The sequence below is a fragment of the Salvelinus fontinalis genome, chromosome 23 (genome assembly GCF_029448725.1).
Source record: "Salvelinus fontinalis isolate EN_2023a chromosome 23, ASM2944872v1, whole genome shotgun sequence".
NCBI lineage: Eukaryota > Metazoa > Chordata > Actinopteri > Salmoniformes > Salmonidae > Salvelinus > Salvelinus fontinalis.
This window is the reverse complement of record NC_074687.1, coordinates 47,226,684-47,248,685: the sequence shown is the minus strand read 5'-3', so window position 1 is coordinate 47,248,685 and position 22,002 is coordinate 47,226,684. Positions and strand designations below refer to the sequence as shown.

The following is a 22,002-nucleotide window of genomic DNA, read 5'->3' as shown; positions in this document are numbered from 1 at the left end:
GCTTTGCCAGTGACACTGTCAGTGATCTATTTAGAATTCAAGACACAATTAACCAGCATGGCTACCACAGCATGCTGCAGCGATACGCCATCCCATCTGGTTTGCGCTTAGTGGGACTATCATTTGTTTTTCAACAGGACAATGACCCAACCAACCTCCAGGCTGTGTAAGGGCTATTTGACCAAGAAGGAGAGTGTTGGAGTGCTGCATCAGATGACCTGGTCTACACAATCACCCGACCTCAAACCAATTGAGATGGTTTGGGATGAGTTGGACCGCAGAGTAAAGGAAAAGCAGCCAACAAGTGCTCAGCATATTATGTGGGAACTCCTTCAAGACTGTTGGAAAAGCATTCCAGGTGAAGCTGGTTGAGAGAATGCCAAGAGTGTGCAAAGCTGTCATCAAGGCAAAGGGTGGCTACTTAGAAGAATCTCAAATATATTTTGATTTGTTTAACACTTTTCTGGTTACTACATGAGACCTTTTGTGTTATTTCATCGTTTTGATTTCTAAACTATTATTCTACAATGTAGAAAATAGTAGAAATAAAGAAGAACCTTGAATGAGTAGGTGTGTCCAAACTACTGATTGGTACCGTATGCCTTGAGAAGTTACAGCTCACCCAAAATTATGCCACCAGCTAGTTCAGAACATTTTGCTTTGGGTAATTCAGATACAATCAGATATGTATGACTAGTTTGAATGTATGCTTTCGGTAAACCAAGTAGCTGTCCATAAAGGGCAAAATGTGATTTAAATATCATGATGTAAGAGTGTTTTGTCATGGTGGATGCATGTAACGTTACCTAGCTAGCTAACTGGAGACATACGTGATGGGACTAAAACCACAATGGCCTATTTCGACGAGACTTGGTTTAATAAAAACATAGACCGTTAACCCTAAAGCTGGCTTTGGCTAGCTACAGGCTGGCAGTGACTAGTTACAGGCATGATATTGTCTTGAGATTCACTCCATTTGGCTAGCTAGTCAGCCAACTTAAGCCTGCCAACTAAACTATATTTAAGCCTGCCAACTAAACTATATAGTTAAGTAACGTACTCAGTGCTTAATTTGAGCCGTACCTCTCAAATTTGACTTTGTTTGTTCCTGCACCTATTTGCCCAGATTCGGTACCTCTCGCAACATGATTTATTAATTATTTCGCTGTTCGCACTGTAGACACTGTAGACATTCTAATAATAGCGACCAGCATTAAATGAAGTTACTTCCTCGTTATTTCTCCCACCCACCAGAAAGACCATCATGTAAAAGCGCAGTGATCCTTCTATGTAATCATCCTATCCTGCCACACTGATTCCAGACCTGCTCTCTTATTTGTACATATGGGGAGTGTCAGTGGGGTAAGTAACTGATCTTTACATAGTACTTGGCAGTGGTGGTCAGCTAGTGAATAGGTGGTCCCGACGTAATCAAGCCACATAGCCTAGTCGTCTCCCTACTGAATTTGAGTCGTCGGGAAAGCCAAATAATTACATTGATAAGCCAAATAATTACATTGATAAGAAAAGACAATCGAGTTTGACATTTTTCAAATCCAAAAATCCAGAGATAGATGGTGAATCGAACCCATAACGAGCCAGAGAACTGTTAGTGCCGGAGGAGACGAGTGAGGGGCAAACTGTTCCTGATGGCGATGCTAATCCCGCCAGTTCAGCATCACCACCGGCACCTCCACTAGCAAGTCAGACTCAGCGGGAGAGGGAGACAGGGAGCTGGGGTGGAGGGGGGCAGTGCCTCCACCGACGAAGTGCTCGGAGCAGGTGCAATTTGCAGTTCAAGAACAAGCAAACGTATAATCCCTGGCTTGTCATGCAGAATTCAAAGTTGGGCTGTACAACATGCAAAAATGTAGCTTTGGTTTAGAAATGACTGGAGGGATTAAACTAGCAAAAGAGTGGGTGGAATGTATAGTACATTAACATCCTATGCATCAGACGTAAAAAAAACAACAAAGAGCCCTCAGAAAAAACGTTTTTTGAACATACCTGAACAAAGGCGTATTTGGTGGCAGCAAGCCTTGTAGACAAGGCTAAAGGGGACACCCAGGTTAACACTCAAAATGAGAAAATAAATAGACACTACAGCCAGAGTCTTCAGAACAGCCTTAGAAGGATGCTAAACATCACATCCACATACCCGCTCATGGCTTTGAGATGTTGAATCTCATGGCTTTGAGAAGTTGAATCTCAGGAGTTAAATGGGCTTGACGTGGGGAGAGTCTTTGTGGGAGGTTTTGAAAACTAAGGTTGGACAATTCTTTTCCTTTACCTTCACAGCACAGAACAAGTTTGTAATATCTCTCTCACACGCACTGATGTCCGATCATCTGTTTAAGTAGCCAATAGAAAAAAAATCCACTCTATCATGTTCATTGATTGGGTTAAGATGAACCGTCACTCAAACTAGTCGATCAATGGAGACTCATTGTCTACGCCTCTTTCTAAACCCCACCCTTCGCTGAAAAAAAGCAAAGGTATGAGTAGCGTAACCAAAAGGTAGTAAATGCAGGCAAGAGCGTAGGCAAATGGATTCAATATAACTGATTTTTGGGAAAGTTGAACTGAAAAGGATTTTTGCATAAAATTAATTGCTTGCAAGTTTTGGGGTTTTGCTTTATTATATCATTGTTTTTGTTTACCATTCTAGACATTTTGCTTTCAATTGTTTGGTTTTTTGACTTAAACATCCATTATTTCCCCCTTCCTCGAAAATATCATGTTTACATTTTCAACTTTATATTTAATGTTCACAATTTATTTTATTTTAAATGTAATACATATGGCGTAAAATTGGCCACATACATATCGCTCCTGGATGCTCCGGCTCAAGTAAAGCGCCATAGACCCGCAAACGTATTAAGATAAATGGATACTTTTTTTGCTGGCGTTCTAAAAGAACTCCCCCTTGTTCTGCGAACAACTTGAGCGCATCGCTCTCTTGCGGTACTGTTTGTAAACACAGAAAGGAGTCTATTGTTAGCTCTCCAAGAATAGGGTTGGAGAGCCTGCACTAGAAGCACTCAGGCTAATGTTACACAAAGCAACTTTAACGCAGTTTTAGTTGGTGGCATCCTCTCAAGCAACGTTGCGGTTACATGAAGCAACTTAAACGCCATGAAAATGGCATGCAACCTGGCAATTACATTGAAGCTGCATGTTTGAGAATTCCAAACTCACCCCAACTCATTGGTTGCATTACGTCGTGGTTTCACAAATTATTTGTTTATCCAACCGTTTGGTTATTGTAACAGAGATTTGTGTTCTCTTCGAAATTACATGTATTGACTGATAAACCATGTACACAAATTTGCATACATCTTGTTTTTATTGGCTGTTGCTGCAACTAGTTTCACAAAGTTGAAAAGTTTCAAATGGATGCAACGTAGTTGCAGATGAGTTTTTATTTATTTATTTTTATTTCACCTTTATTTAACCAGGTAGGCAAATTGAGAACAGGTTCTCATTTACAATTGCGACCTGGCCAAGATAAAGCAAAGCAGTTCGACACATACAACAACACATAGTTACACATGGAGTAAAACAAACATACAGTCAATAATACAGTGAAAAATAAGTCTATATACAATATGAGCAAGTGAGGTGAGATAAGGGAGGTGAAGGCAAACAATATATATATATAATAGTTACTTATTAGTTGCAAGGAAGGAGGTGTTTCATTAAGCAATCAAGAAGCAACTAAAATTGAATGCAAGTTGCGTCCTGTAATGGCAACATTACAATCGCCCTCATTGGTTTAAAAGGAATGGGCTGGCAGTCTACACTGTTCTTCAAGCAAATGCGATTTGGCGGAAATTGTTAAAAGTAGTCATTGTGCATAGAGTTGTATGGGTTGTTTAAATTAAGCAATCCTTCGTTTATGTTTGACATACATTTTAAAGGGAAAAATCTGAGTCTCGCGTAATTCCGTCATTATGGAATTGCCCTGAAGCCTCATGTACAGCAATAGGCGTGGTTGAGAGGAGGAGGCATGTCGCGTCGCTTCCTTAGCAACCAAAATGGCAAGTGGCAACAGCTCGCTGTCGAGAAATATATTTACTTGGCTGATTTTAGCTATGAAAGAAACCAGATAACGCCACATTTGATGGGCAAACAATTGCTAGATACTTGTAAAAAAAAAAAGAAGAAGTTATTAGCAAGCTTTGCAAAGAAGGAACATGCAGGTTTCTTAGTTGTAGCGTTTTGCGAAAGTTGTGGTGACATTATTTTATGTGCTGCTAACGTTGCTACGTTACCTCCTCTAACTAACGTTAGCTGACTTCGACCAGTTCTTGAAACGGTTACAAAGTTAAATTTGTTTAAATACGGCAATCACTAGTATGTAGAGGATAACATAATTTCTTTACATTCTTCAACATGGAAACTCAGGTGAGTTTGCTCTAACATGACCCACATAATGTTAGCTAAGTTACTAAAGTTGGTTGAGATGGAACCTGAACGGAAAAAGTTGGTTGAGACGGAAATCCAACATATCAATTATACATTTATAGACAAACTGGACTTAAAGCCAGACAAAGTCAGTGACACAGATGTAACAGTCCAAGTAGAAGACACATCAAACTCCTTCAAATGTTGATATTTGTTTGTGTTGACAACCAAACATAATTCAATTTTACTAAATATCTTTACATTTGAAATCAACCAGTGCTTGAAACCACGAGGCCGTTTTTTTTTTTTTTTTTTTGCGGTTGAATCCTGTGTTAAATTGAAACAATAGCTTTTGACTTTGTAAATAGCATTATTAATTTGCTGCTCTGTTAAACCTACTCTTTGGCATGACTCAACAATCATTCTCACATTGGTAATATTCATTGGAAAATATCAAAGCTAAACAGGGCTGGGCTTGGTTAAAACCATGGATGGAAGACCAAAAGGTAGCTTTAGATAGACACATTCTCCAGTAAGAGGTGCCTCTCAGCCTATTGTTAATTTTTTTCTGATAGTGTACATAACGTTGAGGATCTGACGTTGTCTTAAAGGTACAAATTAAACATATTTTATACAAGGTTTGTCTATGTTAAAATTTGGTTACCATGATGACATAATCCTGTGGTTGAAATTGAATCCTGAAAACAATTGACGTCTTCTGGCGGGGGGAGTTTTGTTAAGTGCGCCAACACTTGCCCTGAAAATTAACATGCATCACTTGCGGTACTGTTTTGGAAATATAAGGTCGGAACGTATCTTTCATATCAGCGAGAAATAGTTTTTGAAAAAAAAGGTCAAATGTACCTTTATAGGATTAACGTAAACTCGTACATCGCCTTGGTCTGTACAATTGGTCCATACAATTGCCCTTATTTTAGCCCTCCAAAAACATAATACTTCCAGATCAACTGTAATGTCAATACCTTTGTAAAGCACAATTTCTCCCCTTTCCAACAGAATCAATTACATGACCTAAACACTGCCCGTTTCTGCATAATTCAAGCAGGCAATGAGCCCCGTCGGGTCTTTTTAAAAATGGCGGGTGGGGAAGCAAAACTAATACGTGATAGTGAGAAGGACATATGTCGTGGGGGAAAATTGCTTTTTTCACTCGATCTGTCCAACTTATCGCCTCTAAAATGTAAATAAAACACTATAAAGAGTTTATATAATGTGTCATTACATACCTATTTGAAGGTTTGTGTCGAATTTGAATCAGGTTTTTAGGGCGGTGCTAAAGTGATCTTAGAAGTAAACAGCGGCTTTGAGAATGATGATCGCATGCAATGATGACGCAAAAAATGACTAGGTATCCCCCCTTACCCCCGTCACTGTCCATTTTTTGTTTTTAAACGATGAGAGAAGTGCTACACCTGGTGGAGAGAGATTGTAAGACAGAAATAGTTGCTTTATGCGTGCTGTACGTTACGACATGACACGTCAAGATATAACGGAGGGTCAGTTTTTTCAACTTTTCTCCAATACTATAGAGCCATTACCATGTCGATCAACGCTTGAATAGACACCTAGTTCACACCCCCGATTTTGAAGTCAACACAGTCGCTACAGTTCCATTAGTTTTCTTTGTAGCCTCGTTTGAATGTCGCGGTTACGCACATTTGTACGGAATGGGGTGAGTTTACGTTAGGGTTTCCACGGCCATATTTCAGAGTCGACTACCTATGCTAATGATATATCTGCAACTCTGAACAGCTGTGTGTAAACAGAAGGCCTGTTGTCACTGAAAAATACTGTCAGCGGCAACTGTGTTAAAACAGTTAAAACAGTGTACAGTAAGTGTATATTTTGCTTTGTGAAATTATTTTGATTTGATATCAAAGTAAAGGCCTTTATGTTTTTAGAACCGTACCGCAATTTTCGATTCATTTTTAGATGCAAACTCAGCAAAAATGAAACGACCTCTCACTGTCAACTGTGTTTATTTTCAGCAAACTTAACATGTGTAAATATTTGTCTGAACATAACAAGATTCAACAACTGAGACATAAACTGAACAAGTTCCACAGACATGTGGCTAACAGAAATTGAATAATGTGTTCCTGAACAAAGGGGGGGTCAAAATCAAAAGTAACAGTTAGTATCTGGTGTGGCCACCAGCTGCATTAAGTACTGCAGTGCATCTCGTCCTCATGGACTGCACCAGATTTGCCAGTTCTTGCTGTGAGATGTTACCCCCACTCCTCCACCAAGGCACCTGCAAGTTCCCAGACATTTCTGGGGGGAATGGCCCTAGCCCTCACCCTCCGATCCAACAGGTCCCCGACGTGCTCAATAGGATTGAGATCCGGGCTCTTCGCTGGCCAAGGCAGAACACTGACATTCCTGTCTTGCAGGAAATCACGCAGAGAATGAGCAGTATGGCTGGTGGCATTGTCATGCTGGAGGGTCATGTCAGGATGAGCCTGCAGGAAGGGTACCACATGAGAGAGGAGGATGTCTTCCCTGTAACGCACATCGTTGAGATTGCCTGCAATGACAACAAGCTCAATCCAATGATGCTGTGACACACCGCCCCAGACCATGACGGACCCTCCACCTCCAAATCCATCCCACTCCAGAGTACATTGCGGACAGTCTGAGCACTGATGGAGGGATTGTGCATTCCTGGTGTAACTCGGGCAGTTGTTGTTGATCTCATGTACCTGTCCCGCAGGTGTTATGTTTGGATGAACTAATCCTGTGCAGGTGTTGTTACACGTGGTTTGCCCCTGCGAGGACGATCAGCTGTCCGTCCTGTCTCCCTGTAGCGCTGTCTTAGGCGTCTCACAGTACGGACATTGCAATTTATTGCCCTGGCCACATCTGCAGTCCTCATGCCTCCTTGCAGCATGCCTAAGGCACGTTCACGCAGTTGAGCAGGGACCCTGGGCATCTTTCATTTGGTGTTTTTCAGAGTCAGTAGAAAGGTATTTTTAGTGTCCTAAGTTTTCATAACTGTGACCGTAATTGCCTACCGTCTGGAAGCTGACAGTGTCTTAACGACCGTTCCACAGGTGCCTGTTCATTAATTGTTTATGGTTCATTGAACAAGCATGGGAAACAGTGGTTAAACCCTTTACAATGAATATCTGTGAAGTTATTTGGATTTTTACGAATTATCTTTGAAAGACAGGGTCCTGAAAAAGGCACGTTTCTTTTTTTGCTGAGTTTAGTATTTGGCTGTTTGGCAGCCATAGCCAATTAGCCTCTAAACAGAACATGTAAGGTCCTTGGACTATAAGGAGTAATGTTAGGCTCCTTTTGTCCATTATTCAGCTAAGGAACAGCAGGACAGACTGTGGCTTAAAATGCATTTTGAAGCTACATTATTTGTTTACAAAGATTGAAATTACAACAAAAACATAAACATTTGCATAATATTGTTATGTACCCTATACAGTACCTTGGTACCTAGGCTGTATTTACATTCTTCAGCAATCAATGGATATACAGTCATTAAAAAAAGTAAATACACCCCCTGGAAAGTATTATTATTATATATATTTTTTTTTACATATTTGGACACATGGATATTTGAGCTAAATTCCATCGACATTCATCGATAAATGTAACCCAATTTAACAAATCACAACAACAACAAAAAATGTTGAAAATGTTATGCAATTAAAATAAACAAAAATGCAATTTCCTTATGTGCAGAAAGTTAGTACACCCCTACCTTTACCATCACATAAAATGGTTAAAATTAGAATCAGGTGTACCAAAACAGGTGCTAATGATTAGAAAATCATTAGAGAGTAACTTGGTCTGGTTGGTTTTAACCATTTGGGTGTGTGATAACACATCATGCCACTATCAAAATAGCTATCCAAGGCCCTTAGAATAAATATTATTGATGCCCATGAGTCGGGAGGAATTACAAATATATTGCCAAGCATTTCGAAGTACATCATTCCACTGTCCGATAGATCATCTGCAAATGGAGAAAATTTCAGACCACTGGCAATCTACCTAGGACAGGTCGTCCCACCAAATTCAGCCTAATAGCTGACCGAAAGATGCTCATAGAAGTCTTAAAGAACCCCAGGGTAACATCAAGGGATCTACAGGCCTCTCTTGCCACAATCAATGTCGAAGTGCATTAGTCAACTGTCAGAAAGAGACTGGACAAACTTGGCCTACATGCGAGGTCAGGCAGGAAGAAGCCTCTGGTCTCAAGAAAGAATATCAAGACACAACTGACATCTCCAGACAACATCTGGGTAAAGACCAAACTACTGGAACAATGTGATCTGGACAGGCGAAAACAAAACACTGCCTTTGAACAGAAGAACCTCATACCAACAGTAAAGTGTGGAGGCGGTGGCATTATGGTTTGGGGCTGCTTTGCTGCCTCAGGGCCTGGCCAACTTGCCATCATTGAGTCAACCATGAATTCAATATTGTACCAGAGAATTATTGAGGAGAATGTGAGGCCATCTGTCAAAAAGCTGAAGCTGAACCGGACGTGGATCTTGCAACAGGACAATGATCCAAAACACAAGCAAAGCTAAAACAGAATGTCTCAAAAAGAAGAAATGTGGGGTTGTGGAATGGCCGAGTCAAAGCCCAGATCTCATTCCTGTCAAAATGCTGTGGGTGGACTTGAAGCGGGCCGTGTATGCAAGAAAGCCCTCGAACATGACACAATTGAATCAGTACTGTAAAGAAGAATGGGCAAAAAGGCCTCCCAGTCGATGTAAAAGACTGATACAGTTACTAGAAACGGCTACAATAAGTTATTTCAGCCAAAGGGGGCAACACCAGCTATTGAAACTAATGGTGTACTTATTTTTTTCTGCATTTCTTTTGATTTTCAATTAATAAAGTATAATCTTTAATAAATACATTTAATAAATCGATTAATAAAGTATAATCTTATATATATATATATATATATATATATATATATATATATATCTATCCATCACTACTTTATACACTGCTCAAAAAAATAAAGGGAACACTTAAACAACACAATGTAACTCCAAGTCAATCACACTTCTGTGAAATCAAACTGTCCACTTAGGAAGCAACAATGATTGACAATATATTTCACATGCTGTTGTGCAAATGGAATAGACAAAAGGTGGAAATTATAGGCAATTAGCAAGACACCCCCAAAAAAGGAGTGATTCTGCAGGTGGTGACCACAGACCACTTCTCAGTTCCTATGCTTCCTGGCTGATGTTTTGGTCACTTTTGAATGCTGGCGGTGCTCTCACTCTAGTGGTAGCATGAGACGGAGTCTACAACCCACACAAGTGGCTCAGGTAGTGCAGTTCATCCAGGATGGCACATCAATGCGAGCTGTGGCAAAAAGGTTTGCTGTGTCTGTCAGCGTAGTGTCCAGAGCATGGAGGCGCTACCAGGAGACAGGCCAGTACATCAGGAGACGTGGAGGAGGCCGTAGGAGGGCAACAACCCAGCAGCAGGACCGCTACCTCCGCCTTTGTGCAAGGAGGTGCACTGCCAGAGCCCTGCAAAATGACCTCCAGCAGGCCACAAATGTGCATGTGTCTGCTCAAACGGTCAGAAACAGACTCCATGAGGGTGGTATGAGGGCCCGACGTCCACAGGTGGGGGTTGTGCTTACAGCCCAACACCGTGCAGGACGTTTGGCATTTGCCAGAGAACACCAAGATTGGCAAATTCGCCACTGGCGCCCTGTGCTCTTCACAGATGAAAGCAGGTTCACACTGAGCACATGAGCACATGTGACAGACGTGACAGAGTCTGGAGACGCCGTGGAGAACGTTCTGCTGCCTGCAACATCCTCCAGCATGACCGGTTTGGCGATGGGTCAGTCATGGTGTGGGGTGGCATTTCTTTGTGGGGCCGCACAGCCCTCCATGTGCTCGCCAGAGGTAGCCTGACTGCCATTAGGTACCGAGATGAGATCCTCAGACCCCTTGTGAGACCATATGCTGACACATGCACATTTGTGGCCTGCTGGAGGTCATTTTGCAGGGCTCTGGCAGTGCACCTCCTTGCACAAAGGCGGAGGTAGCGGTCTTGCTGCTGGGTTGTTGCCCTCCTACGGCCTCCTCCACGTCTCCTGATGTACTGGCCTGTCTCCTGGTAGCGCCTCCATGCTCTGGACACTACGCTGACAGACACAGCAAACCTTTTTGCCACAGCTCGCATTGATGTGCCATCCTGGATGAACTGCACTACCTGAGCCACTTGTGTGGGTTGTAGACTCCGTCTCATGCTACCACTAGAGTGAGAGCACCGCCAGCATTCAAAAGTGACCAAAACATCAGCCAGGAAGCATAGGAACTGAGAAGTGGTCTGTGGTCACCACCTGCAGAATCACTCCTTTTTTGGGGGTGTCTTGCTAATTGCCTATAATTTCCACCTTTTGTCTATTCCATTTGCACAACAGCATGTGAAATTTATTTTCAATCAGTGTTGCCTCCTAAGTGGACAGTTTGATTTCACAGAAGTGTGATTGACTTGGAGTTACATTGTGTTGTTTAAGTGTTCCCATCATTTTTTTGAGCAGTGTATATAGTATATATACACACACACAGTACCAGTCAAAAGTTTGGACACATCCAGGGTTTTTCTATATTTCTACTATTTAATACATTTTAGAATAATAGTGAAGACACAAATAACACATATGGAATCATGTAGTAACCAAAAAAGTGACAATTCTTCAAAGTAGCCACCCGTTGCCTTGATGACAGCTTTGCACACTCTTGGCATTCTCTCAACCAGCTTCACCTGGAATGCTTTTCCAACAGTCTTGAAGGAGTTCCCACATAATATGCTGAGCACTTGTTGGCTGCTTTTCCTTTACTCTGCGGTCCAACTCATCCCAAACCATCTCAATTGGTTTGAGGTCGGGTGATTGTGTATACCAGGTCATCTGATGTAGCACTCCAACACTCTCCTTCTTGGTCAAATAGCCCTTACACAGCCTGGAGGTTGGTTGGGTCATTGTCCTGTTGAAAAACAAATGATAGTCCCACTAAGCGCAACCCAGATGGGATGGCGTATCGCTGCAGAATGCTGCGGTAGCCATGCTGGTTAGGTGTGCCTTGAATACTAAATATATCACTGACAGCGTCACCAGCAAAGCACCCCCACACCTTCTCCTCCATTCTTCACGGTGGGATCCAATTGAGTGGTCCTGCGGAGATCATCCATTCACCTACTCTGCATCTCAAAAAGACACTGCGGTTGGAACCAAAAATCTCAAATTGGACAAATTTTCACCTGTCTAAAGTCCATTACTCGTGTTTCTTGGCCCAAGCAAGTCTCTTCTTCTTATTGGTGTCCTTTCGTAGTGGTTTCTTTGCAGCAATTCGAGCATGAAGGCCTGATTCACGCCGTCTCCTCTGAACAGTTGATGTTGAGATGTATCTGTTACTTGAACTCTGTGAAGCATTTATTTTGGCTGCAATTTCTGAATCTGGTAACTCTAATGAACTTATCCTCTGCAGCAGAGGTAACTCTGGGTCTTCCTTTCCTGTGGCGGTCCTCATGAGCGCCAGTTTCATCATAGCGCTTGATGGCTTTTGTCACTGCACTTCAAGAAACATTCAAAGTTCTTGACATTTTCTGGATTGACTGACCTTAAATTTCTTAAAGTGGTGATGGACTGTCATTTCTCTTTGCTTATTTGAACTGTTCTTGCCGTAATTTGGACTTGGTCTTTTACCAAATAGGGTTATTTGGTAAAACAACACAACTGATTGGCTCAAATGCATTAAGAAGGAAAGAAATTCCACAAATTAACTTAACTGTGCACACCTGTTAATTGAAATGCATTCTAGGTGACTACCTCATGAAGCTGGTTGAGAGATTGCCAAGAGTGTGCAAAGCTTTTTTGGTTACTACATGATTCCATATGTGTTATTTCGTAGTTTTGATGTCTTCACTATTATTCTACAATGTAGAGAATAAAAAAATCCCATAATGTCAAGCAAAGAGGCACTGAGTTTGAAGGTAGGCCGTGAAATACATCCACAGGTACACCTCCAATTGACTCAAATTATGTCAATTAGCCTATCAGAAGCTTCTAAAGCCATGACATCATTTTCAGGAATTTTCCAAGCTGTTTAAAGGCACAGTCAACTTAGTGTATGTAAACTTCTGACCCACTGGAATTGTGATACAATTAAATAATTTGTAAATAATTGTTGGAAAAAATACTTGTGTCATGCACAAAGTAGATGTCCTAACCGACTTGCCAAAACTATAGTTTCTTATTTTTAATACATTTGCAAAAATGTTGAAGAACCTGTTTTCACTTTGTCATTATGGGGTATTGTGTATAGATTGATGATGGGGAACATTTAATTTAATCAATTTTAGAAAAAGGATGTAACAAAATGTGGAAAAGGTCAGGGGATCTGAATCATTTCCGATTGTTACTCAGTGACATTTGTCATGTCCAGCTAGCCACCTAGGTCCGAATGACAATGTTCAACGTTCTCTTCACAGAAGTCTTTGCATAATAAGAAGCTGACCAAGATCCCTGACAGTCCAAACCGCCTCCTACCACAACTTCCACAGGTACGCTGCCTAACATCAGTCTCCCAGGCTTTGGCAATTGCTAACCAGTAAGCCTATGTAACAGACAAGTTTGTCCAATATAGACTAAGCATAATGTCTTGGCTTTGCTTCATAGAAAGTGTGGGTGGTGTAACTCAAATAACTAACCATCTAATTGTTACATTTCCAATTATTTTAATTTATTAGTCCCGTACTCTCTCGTTTTGCACTGAACTATTCAATTATATCTGTCTTCAAAGATCCGCTCCAAACCCCAGTGGCAGGAGACAGCTCCTGCCTTTGTCCTGCAGCCGCCAGTCAGAGGAGAGTCCCATGGCTTTGGGGCGGCAGTTAGACTGTCCAGTAAGTTATGTTCTCACTGATGTAGCAAATTGGACATAGTTTCAACTTCGTTATAGTTTTCAAAACATAATTAACCAAAGGTGACTCTAATGGAGAAGAGCATATTGTATGTTGCAATCAATGAGTAGACATAGCTCCGTACAATAAGAACAATACTTTTTGAACATACACACCCTCCACAAACTGTAAATTGAGTGGTAAAAAAATGATGGATTTTATAATTGACTTCCCTCACCATGTTTTTTTCTTAGCCTCACATACTGTAACTGCGTGGAATATATTCCCATCACCCCAATGCCCCATATGTTTCTTTGTGACCTATATGATAAAGTCCATCCACTGTAACTGTGTGGAGAAGGCAATACTATGCTTTATAATCCCCCTATAAGTGTCTTATGTGACCTATAATGACGTGTTTCCACTGTAGGAGATGTGCTGGGTGGAGGGTCGGGGACCAGGCGTTACCAGAGCCTGAGCAGAGGCCTGGAGGACTCCCAGAGCAGAGAGGCTGGCCTGTCATCAGAGTCCTCCAAACATCGCAGCAGTAGCCACACTCAGCCCAAAAAAGACCGGGAGCAGTTCCGCAGTGCCCTGGTCGGCATAATCCTGTGAGTCCAATCAAATAATCAATCAATCCATACATTGCCTATTCATCTCCATCCATCCAAGCATCCACACACCGACTCACCTGACGTTCGGTAGCACTTTTCACTGAAATACAACATTCTCCTTTCACCAAATTACCCCGTGTTTCAGGCAGCATGAGTCTGCCAGTGGCAAAACCATTGTGGAGGACAGTCAGCCCCCTACCTGTGGGTCCCCCACAGCTACAGAGAAGGATATCCTGGTAAGGGAAGGTGACATTTTGGGGTATATTGTTAATTAATAGGTCCAAAAATGAATGTAGCAACTGTGGATTAGCTCTTTAATGTGTCTTATCTTTTTATGTCCACCTTGTCAGAGATATTACTATTACATCCGCAATGGGATCGACACAGAGCATGTGGCAGCCATGGAGGACTCTTGGCTGGAGAATGTTCTGGACCTGGTGCCCACTCACCTGAAGAGGCTGACTAGGACCATAGAGCTGCTATCAGACGAGATGAAGGAGGACTACCTGCTCAGTGTGAAGAAAGCCATCGGTACCTAACCCAACACAAATCCATCTTTGTTCTTTATAATTATCATTAAGGCATATCTGTCTGTAGACTCAGATTTTTCTCTAGGTTCTGTTCTAAAATGTGCATATCTATTATTAGCCTTTTGCTGCACAGTCTTGCTTTTTAATTAGTCATGTTGTTTTGTTGCTGCTGTTTGCAGTGGATTTCGTACTTCGGGACCCGAGGGAAAACGATGAAGACAAGGTCAAAGATGTTCCTCCTCACAGAGTTGAGTAAGTCCCATAAAATGGAGAGAGAATGTGACAATGTGTGCAGTACTTTGAAACACACTTGGTCCTATTACATGGACAAGAAACCACATGGGCTCAGATTAATTGCCTATAGAAAAAAAGGAATGTCTCCTGAGTGTTTTGTTGCTCCCGAACTTGGTTGTTTAATAAAGCAACATTTTGACCGTCGTGGTCTTCAGTTACTTGACGAAGACCATGTTGGTTGAAATGTTCTAATTATGCTTTTTTGGTCAAATTGTATTCCTCTTAAAAATATTAAACTTCTTCTTATCCTCTTTTCCTTGCTGTACATCATTTTCACTCTTAAGAATGGAGGTGGTCCCTAAACCATGGAACAAATCATTCCTTTATGCCCAAAAGAGGATGAGAGACAAGCTGCATTCCATCAACCCCACTATGCTATCAGTGCTGGACCTGTGGCATGTGTCTTTCAAGTGAGTACACTTCTATCCTACCATCCTATTCTCATAGTCTTATTTCTTTCTATATTTTTCTTCTCTTTCACTGTCCCAAGCCTTTATATTCAGTATTGTCATCTTTTCTGCTCTATGTCTGCCTCTCTTTTTCTTTAATCTCTCACCCCCTGCGTTCTCCTTGTAGGAAGATGCGTCTCATCGATGTTGAGGAGTTCCAGAACAGGCAGGAGTCCATGGAGCTCTCCATCTTCCAGCATCTAGTCACCAGACACATTGAGTGTGCCAAGGACATCCTCCTCAAAAAGTATGAGTACATGTAATAGAGTAGGTTCCCACTGGGCTAGAACCAGTGACCTGCATACTAACACTTTACACTTACATTTCCTGTCACCTCACAAAAGCCATGTCCCTTGCTGAAAAAGGAAACAACTACTTCAGGTCTCAGGAGGATTGATGTCACTTGCAGGATGAATACTACAAGTGCACTGCTAACTAGCAAGCGATTCCACATGGACTTTTGTTAGGTTCTGACAAACAGAGTGAAAAACTAGCAGACAAGTAGTCAAAGCTCAAACCATGTTTATTCACCCACTGGGTCAAAAGGCTGCAAAGACAAAGACATGTTTACACAAGCACATATATTTATATCCTCCTAGGCGGAGTCCACTCCTTGCACCTCTAGACAGTCAATACATCTCTGTTGCTAGGCAAGACCTTAAGTGGTGACTGTTCCTTCTCACTTCATCTGACCTGACCTCGGCCCGAATCCTCACTCCTTCTTAATTCACGGCTGTCCTACCTTATCTTTTACTGAAACCAGACGGTTACCATTTTCCTCTCCTTATAGGATCCTTGAGATTTAACAATAACATATTCTAACAGAATGTAAGCTCTCTGCACTCCTCCTTCCTCACTCAGTAACTTTCCATACACCTAGTTGTTATCCCTCCATTGACCTCAACATATACATTCATTATGCAGCAATCAAATAAGTTCTAATATGGTAACATGAAAAAGCATATTTCAAGCTATAATCCAACACTTGATACCAGTGGAGGCTACTGAGGGGAGGACGGCTCATTATAATGGCTGGAACGGAGCAAATGGAATGGCATCAAACACATGGAAACCATAGGTGTTTCTCAAAATGCATACTACTGTGCTCTGAGCATGCAAATTGGGGCCATGGCAGGGTCAGAGTATGAGTAAAAATCAAGGCATGTGAAATGGAGCATGCATTCGAGAAGCGTACTTCGTTTGTAAATGTTTTGAAACATGCATCGATGCAAGCTTCAACGGAAAGTATGCAAATGAATATGACGCAGCAAAGTAAAAAATGACGCATGATTTCTTGAAATCAATGGTGGACATTATATGAGCTGAAGCGATAATGAAATGCTGACTATTCACATGTCATATGTTGCCTGACAACAATATTTTATCTTGATACGTTAATAAATGCATGCTGTGTTAGTTTTGGCATGTTTACCTGCCTACGTACCGTAGATCGCAAGGTCATGAGTAAATAGCTAGCCAGAAAGCCACGAAGAATTGACATCTATCTTGCATAATATTCATTTTTTTGTTCATTTTTACTTGTTAAACAACCTGACTAGATAGATTTTTATGATTCACATATAGCTAGCTGATAGTTATGAAGTAAAACGGTTGCTTTGTGTATATTTTGTTTCGTCTATTGTTGCCATTGTCCTGGCTGGAAGAAGGTTCAGTGAATGGGGAGGTGAAACGTGAGGTAATACAGTAGGGGGAGTGCGAGTGCTTCTGAAATGTAATGTTTTATGCATTCTCCACACTCTCGTCTTCACAAGAACTTACTCAAGAGAACATCGTCGGAGATTACACTCGGCGCATGAGAGTGTGGAGCACAGTAGAATGCATATTGAGAAACACCCCATGTGTTATTTGATACCATTCCACTTATTCCGCGCCAACCATTACCATGAGCCCGTCTTCCTCGATTAAGGTCCCACCAACCTCCTGTGCTTGATACTACCAAACACCTAAAAATAACTGTAGCAGGCTTCCGAGGTGGCATGTCAGTGAAAAGTAGCATCTTAGCCGGGCTGTGTCTTGTCTTCCATTTCTATCCTATAACCTAACTTTGTGCTTCTGAATAGGTGGTTTCCCGAAGTTCAGCACATTTACTACCAGGGGAACAAACGCAAGCTGGTCCCCAGCAACACCAACGCAGCCAAACTGCAGTCCTTCTTCAACTGTGTGGCTGCCCTGATGGCCTCACAGCTCCAGAGTCTAGCACTGGAGTCCATCCAGGATTACACACACCTCATTTCCCAGGACCCGGTAACTACAATACACACACACACATACACACACACACACACTCAGTGTATGCCAGTCATTTTGATTTTAGGGTCCTATCTCCCAGTACTCGGTGAGGGCCTATGAGCACCCTGGCTTTGTCCTGCGTCTGATCCTGGATGAGAATGACATCAAGTTTGAGCCTGACTTCAAAGACTTTGAGGTCATCCTTCTCAACGTCTACGACATCATGCTGAAATCCATCAGCTTGGTGCCGCGCGTGGAGACCAAGCTCTACTCAGAATGGGTAATATATATATGTGTGTGTGTGTGTGTGTGTGTGTGTGTGTGTGTGTGTGTCTGTGTGTTGGGATGACAGTGCCACTGTGTATCTCTTTGGCTTGAATTGAAGACGTAGACATCCTACTGTGTTTGTGTGTCTTACCCTCACAATTTACGGCACGAGTATAAGACTTAACACCCATCATATCACCTCATCCACCTTCCATCCTACAACACTCTTCCCAAGCCGGGCTGCCAGAGCGGGAGCACACTCAAGCCCATCGTCCTCCCGGAGATCATGCAGGCCCAGCAGGAGGAGGTGAGGAGGGTAATCTGGGAGGAGAGCGCCGGGCCTCTGGACCATGTGCGACTCTACGACAAGTACGCTCCCCTGGTGTCCCAGCAGGCCCAGGATGACGTGGAGCAGTTCCTCCGCGAGCAGCATTCCTTCCCGGAGATCATGATGGAGGTCACCCGTTACCAACAGCTGGCAGATGAGATCCAGTACAGCTCCAGCAAGGTATGGATCTAGTTTAGACCAATGTTACATTTTAGCCCATTTTAAAGATACCCTATGGAAGTTGAATTGCTCATTTTGGCCTCTACCCTTCCCACCATAAGCCTCTTTAACAGAGTTACGTAAAATAAGTATGCCTACATTCAAAAGTAAATTCAACTAAGGAAGGTGAAACACATTTTATCTTTATTGAGGACATTTAGGCCTGGAAAATGGTAAATATACGAAATGGGGATATACTCAATAGATACTGGGTGCCTGAGGGTATGGACTGTTTGGATTTGTTTGGAGGATATGCTTCACTGCAGTCATTTAGAGCAGTGATAGGCTATTGCAACCACTGTTGGTATTGAGCTTGATAAAGTGTTGCTAGGATTTAGAGTTACAACACTAGTTTCAAGCAGCATTGTTAACAAGCTTTGGTCATTCAAACATGGTTTGCAATAGAGATTTTCCATTGTCTTCTCTTCCTTGCCATATTGTGCACAACAGGTGGTGCGCCTGGGTATGTTTGAAGTGCACTGCCACGAACTGATCCGTGCCCTGGTGAAGCGTGCCGAGGGACTGCGGCAACATCTGGTCACACATATGTTGGAAAACCACCAGGAAATGAACAAGAAGTGAGTCACTTTACTACCCTGTGAAGATTCCCATTCTCTCAGAATGAACTTTAGGCCTAAACAAAGCACTCACAAAAATCATCCCTGAGACCATTGCAGAAAGTGCTCTGTCAGAGTGAAGGTTCTCCTCAAGAAATACCTTGGGCATAAAAATACGTTCTGCAATCAAACTTCTCACTTTTGACTAGGGATGCACGATATATCGGGGAACATATCGGAATCGGACGATATTAGCTAAAAATGCCATCATCGGTATCGGCCAATGTCTAGTTTAACGCCCGATGTGAAAAACCGATGCCAAAGCTGACGTTCATACCTATATAACGAAGGTACGTGACGTCACGACGCCACGTAAAATGTTGCGCTATACGTGCAACACAGCATTCATAAACTAGCCCACAATGTCTGCTGTGAGGATCGAGCAGTCAACATGTCAAGCAGTCATTTGAAAGAGTAACAACATTTTAGCGAGACAACTCAAAGGTGAAAACCATTAAAGCCAAGATAATGGAATTCATTGCCCTTGACAATCAACCGTTCTGTCGAGCACCAGTTAACACTACAAAGTGCGCTATTTTTCCGATGTTGTCCTACCGGAGTTACACAGTAATAGCGTCACTGCTATTAGCTTCACAACATACATACTATGGAACGCCGTTTGGATCTTTGCTTGTCAAAAAAGATACAGTAGCACTGTCAAAGCTGTACAAAAAAGTCAGCAAACAGGCAAACACCGGCAACGAACGATGTGTTTACAATACCGCGTTGGTAATAAAGCATAATTTGTTCGGCTGCAACTCCTAGCTAGCTTTAGCTTGGTACCTAGCTAGCACCAATACAACCAGCCTGAAAACAATGACCAGTAAAAACTGAAGTCATTTTCATTATTCTTAGCAATGATTTATGAATCCTTGTAAGTATTAGCTGGGTTGCCACTTGTTGTTCGCCTACTGAAATTGAACTTCAGTCCATGAAAATAAATAGCTAGCCAGCTAATTAACCCTGTTGCCCAAAGCTAACGTTTTAAGCAGCCAGCTAGCTTCATCTGGCTAGTGAGGCTCGACCGGACCAGGTTATGTGTTGTGAAGCTAGCCACAATAAGAATTAGGCACAAAAGTGGAATTTACGGTTTGCCGTCAAAATAAAAGTATGTCATTGACAGTGTTGCAAATGAATACAAATAGTAGAATTATGCCATACTTTTATGAAGGCTAATCCTTATTGTGGCTAGCTTCACATAGATGGGTCCGACCACCATTAATCAAATAAGGACTGTATTATAAATTAGGGTTATTTTAGAGGATGACACCTAGCTAACTATAGCTACTGAAACAGATTATTTCGTTTTGCTATGTTTTTGGGGAAGAACATTGTTTGCATCCATGAGCTAGCTAGCTTTTTTTTATGACCAGCACTGTAGGTGCGCGAGACAACTTTAACAGCATCATAGCATACGTATCGATGAATCGTTGTGACAAATACGAGTGATAGTGTAATCAATGTGTAATAACTACGTAAAAAATGTATGAATGCTTTAAATTATTATGTGACGTGCACTCATATTCAGGTCCTGATTGGTCAACAATCTTATTTGACATGTCAAATAGTGTTAATTAGTATGTTTTGTGACACGCAAAGACCCAGACGGCGTTCCATATAAATCCTGGTTGAGAATGAAATGACTGAACAAATGAACAATGAATCATCACAGCAAGTAACTTAAAGAAATAGGTTTTGATTATGTTTTACTGTTAATGGGGACATGCCAACAAAATAACTTTTTGGTCAGTTGTGTGTGTAACCTTTATTTAACTAGGCAAGTCACTTAATAAAAAGTTCTTATTTACAATTATGACCTAACCCCGGCCAAACCGGGCGACGCTGAGCCAATTGTGGGCCGCCCTGTGGGACTCCCAATCACGGCCAGATGTGACACAGCCTGGATTCGACCCAGAGACTTTAGTGAGGCCTCTTGCACTGGGATGCAGTGCCTTAGACCGCTGCGTCCATGTGTGTGTGTTAATGCTTAAAAGGCTGCTAAAATTTTAAATATCGGTTATCAGTATTGTTTTTTTTTTTGGCAAGGAAAATATCGGATATCGGTATCAGGCCAAAATGTCATATCGGTGCATCACTACTTTTGACCAATACCAAATAGAGTGCAGGACCTTAGCTGACCCCACTTCGTGAACAAGTAAATTTTACAAAAACAAGTGTTATAGCCCTACATTATTGACCTTTAAATCACAATACCATTCAGAGCTCCCTGTAAAGTGCTATCATTCATTAGTCAGACTTTCATGCTCTGGCCTGGCTGTGCTGCCAACGACTCTGAGTTCGCTCTAATATGGTCTGACTGCAGGCTCTGTGATGAATTACCAGATCCCCTGTGTGTGCATGCGTGTGTTTGTGTCCTGTGTGTGCCTGCGTGTGTGTGACTGCAGGCTCTGTGATGAATTTGAGAAGATCGCAGACAATGCACTGAGCACCCCTCCCAACACACAGGAACTGATGGAGCTCAAGGTAAGGTCCCTCATTACACTCGCTGCTGCTGCTGTAGTGTGTATCATGAGTGATTCGAAACCCAGACATAAAATACCATGATTTGGGGGATTTCCACAGAATGTAAACTATAGAACAGTCCTTTGGAGGAAGGATTGTTAACAGATTTGACATTTGTATCTAAAAGAATAATCGAACAATAATTATAACCAAAGTTACTGGAATCTTGAGTAATTTTGGTAATTAACAGAAAATCTATACCAATAGTTGCGGTAAAGAGATCAATCGAACTTGACCAAAACAATGGAATTGCCATGGAAACACGTGGGGGAAAGATCCTGAATCTCCTCATTGCCCCCCAGAAAAAGTAGCCTACGTTTAGGCTATTGTTTAATATGTGTATTTCACATCATGTTGACGTAAAAATCGGAGTAAAATGCTTGTAAGTATGTCAACCCCAACGCATGTTCATGTCATCGTCACCAATCAACTGCATTATGGTTAAAAACGACTTTGACTACCACCAACGATTTCTGTATGCTAGCTATGCTAACCAGCTTATTGACAGGTTGTTTGTTTAGCAATAAAAACTATGTGCGTGCAACCATGGGACACAACAGATGATGTTGACTTAGA

The 22,002-nt window shown here is 41.9% G+C and overlaps 1 protein-coding gene across 1 annotated transcript in view; it reads left to right on the top strand.

Moving 5' to 3' along the window:
- Window positions 1-4,049: 4,049 nt before the first annotated feature.
- dnah7 (dynein, axonemal, heavy chain 7) overlaps window positions 4,050-22,002 on the top strand; it is a 212,557-nt gene continuing 194,604 nt past the window's right edge. The window contains exons 1-14 of the mRNA XM_055879049.1: window positions 4,050-4,407; window positions 12,925-12,996; window positions 13,236-13,338; window positions 13,766-13,946; window positions 14,095-14,185; window positions 14,300-14,480; window positions 14,659-14,731; window positions 15,058-15,183; window positions 15,350-15,469; window positions 17,304-17,487; window positions 17,573-17,752; window positions 17,975-18,247; window positions 18,737-18,864; window positions 21,309-21,387. Coding sequence (XP_055735024.1) covers window positions 4,396-4,407; window positions 12,925-12,996; window positions 13,236-13,338; window positions 13,766-13,946; window positions 14,095-14,185; window positions 14,300-14,480; window positions 14,659-14,731; window positions 15,058-15,183; window positions 15,350-15,469; window positions 17,304-17,487; window positions 17,573-17,752; window positions 17,975-18,247; window positions 18,737-18,864; window positions 21,309-21,387 — 1,803 coding nt within the window. The 5' untranslated portion in view covers window positions 4,050-4,395. The remainder of the gene's footprint in view (window positions 4,408-12,924; window positions 12,997-13,235; window positions 13,339-13,765; window positions 13,947-14,094; window positions 14,186-14,299; window positions 14,481-14,658; window positions 14,732-15,057; window positions 15,184-15,349; window positions 15,470-17,303; window positions 17,488-17,572; window positions 17,753-17,974; window positions 18,248-18,736; window positions 18,865-21,308; window positions 21,388-22,002) is intronic.